This window comes from Fragaria vesca, linkage group LG2 (assembly GCF_000184155.1).
Source record: "Fragaria vesca subsp. vesca linkage group LG2, FraVesHawaii_1.0, whole genome shotgun sequence".
Taxonomy (NCBI): Eukaryota; Viridiplantae; Streptophyta; class Magnoliopsida; order Rosales; family Rosaceae; genus Fragaria; species Fragaria vesca.
The window spans coordinates 7,955,525-7,961,005 of NC_020492.1; the positions used below are offsets into that span (position 1 = coordinate 7,955,525).

General features: G+C 38.4%; 2 protein-coding genes across 2 annotated transcripts; one reads left to right on the forward strand and one right to left on the reverse strand.

Moving 5' to 3' along the window:
• Positions 1–648: 648 nt before the first annotated feature.
• Positions 649–4,254, forward strand: LOC101300867 (uncharacterized protein C22orf25 homolog). Its single transcript, XM_004290015.1, has 6 exons — positions 649–766; positions 855–1,041; positions 1,828–2,037; positions 2,203–2,394; positions 2,478–2,618; positions 3,852–4,254. Exons 1-5 carry the CDS (start codon positions 684–686, stop codon positions 2,613–2,615), a joined length of 810 nt encoding a protein of 269 aa, XP_004290063.1. The 5' UTR covers positions 649–683; the 3' UTR covers positions 2,616–2,618; positions 3,852–4,254.
• LOC101301153 (EC protein homolog 1-like) lies at positions 3,169–4,080 on the reverse strand. Its single transcript, XM_004290016.1, has 2 exons — positions 3,963–4,080; positions 3,169–3,475 (listed from the first exon to the last, which is right to left on the reverse strand). The coding sequence occupies exons 1-2, from the start codon at positions 4,046–4,048 to the stop codon at positions 3,304–3,306; spliced, it is 258 nt and encodes an 85-aa protein (XP_004290064.1). The 5' UTR covers positions 4,049–4,080; the 3' UTR covers positions 3,169–3,303.
• Positions 4,255–5,481: the final 1,227 nt, after the last annotated feature.

The following is a 5,481-nucleotide window of genomic DNA, read 5'->3' on the forward strand; positions in this document are numbered from 1 at the left end:
TTTGGTCTAGTTCTTTAGCTAGCTAGTCTTTGAGTCATAAGACTGTAAGAGATATCTCTTTTTGTCGGCCTTAAGGGGTGTATTATCTTGGTACTGCTTGCTGAATATTAAATTGATTGACCTCCATTTAAAAAAAAAAAAATGTTGGAGTAGAGCATCATCTCTTTCGTTACATACTGATGAGAGTGAACATTATTGCTAAAAGTTATTCAAAATGAATGATTCTACTAATTTGGTACACGATAAAACTCAAACTCAAAAAAAAAACGTATGTGCACATCCTCAAGAAAATATGACAAAACAATTTCTAACGATGGCCGGAGGATGACGATGACTTAATTGTGTATCTAAAACTATTCTGCTTTATTGTACTTCGTAAATGTAACTTACCAAGCCCAGTACCATTTGGTCTAGTAGCATAAATCTCTCCTTATAAGTGAGAGGACGTGAGTTCGACTCACAGTTTTATATAGTACATTAATTAATTCGTCTATTTGATAAAAAAAACAAAAAATGTAACTTACTAAATTCTAACTTACTGATGGGGTAAAAGAACAAGAAGATGTTCATTTAGGTAAAAGAATTTGTTCTGCGGGACCCACCCGGCACGTAGTCAGAGACAAAGAGTTGAGTTGAGGTCAAAAAGACGCACTGAACAAGAAACGGAATTAAAATTCTGAGAAATGTGTATAGCGGCGTTCGTGTGGCAGTGTCACCCACGCTACCCTTTCCTCCTCCTGCTCAACCGAGACGAATATTTCAACCGGTACGTGATTCAATTCCTCCTCTTTTTGCTCTTTCCATTTTGATTTGATCATTGAGGGTTTCATTTGTTTGGTTTGATCTTGTTTTAGGGGAACGGCTCCGTTGGCTTGGTGGGATGACAACAACAGGATTTTGGGTGGAAGAGATGCGGTGGAAGGTGGGACATGGATGGCTTGTTCCAAGGATGGTAAAGTGGCGCTTCTCACTAATGTCAGAGAGCTCAAGAGACTTGAGAAATGCAAGAGCAGAGGACATCTCCCATCTCGTTTCTTATCGGTATTGTTTGATTCCATCTCCCCCACTACTAGCTACTCTGTGTTTTGTTTATTTTTACCCGAGTTTGAATTCGCCCATGTATATATGTTTGTGGAAAACCCAAGTTGAATGGCTTTATGCATTGGGTTCCTGTGACATTGTATTATGTCGTTGTGTGTGTGGATTATGAGGAAGGGTCAAGATCTTTATATGCTATGTTTTGAAATGTGATTTGTTTAGGGTCAAATTGCTCTACTTGTTCTGAGGTCAGGCACCTCCAAGTTCCCAACTTTCTCAATTTACACCAACATGTGTTGCTTTGTTACCTGTTTTGGCTTCATTAACTGTAAGGTTATGGTTGACGAGAAAGTAAAGTCCGAAAGGATTTGAGGTGCTAATGAAAGTTAAACATGTAGCTCAATACTGTGTTTTTTGGTGTTTCGAACTTGCATTATTTTGCCACCGTGTTTTAAATTCATGATATTATCATGAGGTTTAATCACTACATGCAAATGGATGTTGATGACTTTACGTGGTTTGCCGCTGTAATGAAGATCTATTGTTGTTGACGCAATACATTGTAAATAAGGAAAATCATTTTCCCTTTTAATATTCTTCTGGTTTTCTTTAACCAATTCAACAGTCATTACAACTTATTAGTTTTTACTTGGTGCTATTGTCTTGTTTTTAGACATTGTTCTTATAACCAATCCACACTTTCACATTAGCTTTCTCTTAGACTAATCTTCTTATTAAAGATACATGACAGAGATCTTGGATGGTGATCACAAGTTTCTATTGTTGCAGGGAAAAAAGAGTCCGATGGAGTTCGCAGAGGAAGTTGTTGAGGAGGCAGATCAGTACAACGGTTTTAATCTGATATTGGCTGATCTTCGTTCTAAGACCATGCTTTATGTAACCAACAGACCAAAGGAAGAAAAAAAGTTTGTCACTGAGGTTTCACCGGGGATTCATGTATTGACAAATGATGCAATGCTTGATTCTCCTTGGCCTAAGGTAATAACTAAATGGCATGTCGTTTTGGCTTGTCAGTTGGTACGACGTCATGTTTAGCACAAATTAATCACATAATGAACTAGTTTTTTGCTGCATTGGTTGTTGGGTGACATTTACATTATAATTAGCATCCTTATATCTTTCAATCTGCTTCTTCTATTTCAGTCTCAACGACTTGGCAATAGTTTCAAAGAGGTGCTAAACAAGTACGGAGATGATGAAGTTTCGTTAAAGGAAATGGCTGTACAACTAATGACAGACACGACTAGAGATGACAGAAGCCTGCTACCTTGCATTTATTCTCCAGAAGTAGAATATGAACTAAGTTCCATATTTATTGCTTATGCCCGTGAATTGGTAAAGCCAATTAATTATCTTCCTATAAAGTTTTGTCCCTGCTTAATTGATTTTCTTAAGGTTTTCTTTTGAATTTCACATAGGGTTGTTATGGTACTAGAAGCACTGATGCTGTGTCTGTCAATACAACTGGGGAAGTCACCTTTTATGAGAGATACATAGCTGGGGATTGGTATGAAAGGACCGAGACCTTCCTGATGAATGAGACGGAAAATGAGTGAATGGTAAGTTATAAGCATATGGTTCAGTAAATCTCAATTCATATAGAAGAAGCCAGGAATAATCTTAAGCCAACCTTATCTGGGAGTTTTAGGGACATATGCCTTAATAAACTACCATAGTTCAGAAACTTAAATGTCTTTCTTTGTTCCTTTTATGGTAGTGTATATATCCATGCTTGAATAGACTGGATTGTTACAGACCAAAAAAAAGAAAGAAGAAGATTAGACTGGATTGTTGGTTCAACAAAGATAGGAGTATAAACAGACTTGTTTTGTATAATAATTTGCATAGAGTGGAAATTTTAGTTTTTTGAAAGTTTTGAAACCAATGATCTTCCAGGGGAACTATACATAGTAGTAACTTTACTGATATCACTGTTAGTCACTTAAGCTAGCTTTTTCATTCAAGATTTGAAACTTTGGAATTCTGGTAACAACCAGCCAAGCACCTTTGTGGATTGATGGTTGATTTAGATATCGAAGCCAATATGACAGAACTTCCAACATATCCTCATAGTTAGTTAGTTAGTTAGTTAGCACAGAACATCAAACTATCAAAGACATAAATTCATAGTGATAGGGACACTGGAGGGTCTTTAATTTCTAAAACACAGACCAGGTGAAGTCTATTAACAACTTTATTACATGATAATTCACATCCCAGCAGTGAAGATGCTGTTGAGCTTCTTTAAGCAGCGCATGAGACACAGTTGCAAGCGTCGCCGCACTTGCAGTAGGCCTTGCCAACCCCAGTGGTGACGACTTTGCTAGCACAACTGCACGGGTTGCAGCCACAATGCGCCCCACATGAGCATTTCTTGTGGTCCGCCGCAGTCGTAGAGTCAGACCTGGTTGCGCACCTGTCATCCAAATTCAGATATCATTACCTACCACCAGAAAAATCGTTACCTACCACCAGAAAAATTGAGAACCTAACTGTGTAACATTTACATCGATTCAAATATTTTCCAAGTAGTGCAAACGTGATTAGTCCCATCCTTTCTAGGAACTACCTTTAACAACAAACTTGCAAAAGATGGTGGGTAAATTTCCTTCATAAATGCATCTAGGTGAAGGACGTTCTTGATGCATTGATACAGCACATTGGAATCGAACTAGCCTACTTGATGTATCGATTCTTGACTATGTTAACTCACATTCCAGCCGTCGTATATTTTTAAAGTTCCAAAGAGTCCGTTTTTGCTAACTTGTCTACAATTTTTCTCTCGTTTACAGCAAAGTTAATAAGCCAAAATGCACTCAGATTTAAAGGGAGGATATAATAGCTGCAAGTTATAAACAAGAGTAGAATACATTGAAACAATTGTTTGAAGTCTGAGGTGTTACCTGCAAGACAGGCCGCCAGGACATGGAGTAGGGCAGCCGCAGGTATCGTTGCAGGTGGTGAGTCTTGCACCTCCCAGTGTAGCCATTTCTTTTTCTTCTTCTTGGTTTCTTTGATTGTGAGAGCTTCCGAAGCACTGTTCATTTTCATTTATAGTACTAGTACTGGTCTGATGGCAATGCATTTGTGATGCCAATTGGCACAAGCGGTCTTAATACAGACATCAAGTGTGATATTGTAGTGAATGAAGTTTTCAAGTGCAGTCGAGGTGGCGAATTTTTTTCATGCATTTTTTGTTGCTGCTCCACGTAGCTAGACATTTAGTTCTGGATTTTGGGTGCTTCTTGATCGGAAGGTTCCATGTGATGTATGACATAACAATTTTTTGTTGTCATTTGTGGTATGTGAGTTCTGTCTTGTGCAATCTTAGTCTCGTCCCTCCTGATCGAAATCAAGGCTTTTTACTTGTATGGGCAAAATTCACCTCTTCAAGTCTTCAAAATAGAATTCATCAAGCTATTCTATTCAACACAGTTACACAGATCATTATCGATACATAATTAGTTTGTCATCCAGCAAGTGAGCAAGTCATTCTTGACGGTCTGATCCTAAATCAAGCATGCAGGAACTGACCGTTCTGTAACCGTAGTTGCTACATCAAAACGATCACTGGCTACTACATTTCCACACATTATGGGGAAACTCGAGCCTGCTCTGTGCATATTCAGTGCAACACAGCCTCTGATGAAGAGCAATGCAAAGAGTACTTGTTATTCGAGTACATTAAAACGAAGCTGCATGTGCAGAGACGATACTAGCACTTCGCACTTTCGCTTAAGTTGCTACAATATCTGTGAAGTTGGTAGAGATATGAATCGATGCATGCATCGCAATGGCAGATGAAGTTTGAGCAGATTCTTCAAGGAATATATAGCAGCTCATTTCAGAAAAGGTGTAGAATGGCGATATCTGCTTTTCATAGCTTCTGATGAAGCAGAACAGTGATGCATGCGACTCGACTGGTGATGCATGTCACTGGTAAGGCAGTGCATACAGCGAAGCTGATCGATAAAGGCCTTTTAAGGGGATTCAAGGCGCACAGTTGCGAGAGGCCGGTGGCTCAGTCTTTTTGATTTGGTAGCCATGGTTTTGTGGTTATGAAAGACTAGTGAAATATCCGGAAGTTCAGTGTAGATATCGCTGCTGTTGTGATCAAATATTCAAATTTGTTTCAAATGACATCCTACGCTACGTAGTACGTAGACAAAATGTGTCCCAAGAAAGTTCTAAATCTGGAGCACTCTAATATTTATGACATCATATATGTACATACAAAATTTACAGTAAGCTCGATTATGGCTAGATATCGATCACAGTATCATATATGAAAGTAACAACAGAAACACCCGAGACTGGATCTTTTATTTCTAAAACAAAGACCAGCAAGTCAAGTCTATATATATATGAACTACATTTGACCCGGAAAGGAAAATTGTCTAGCTATAATAACAACTTTACATA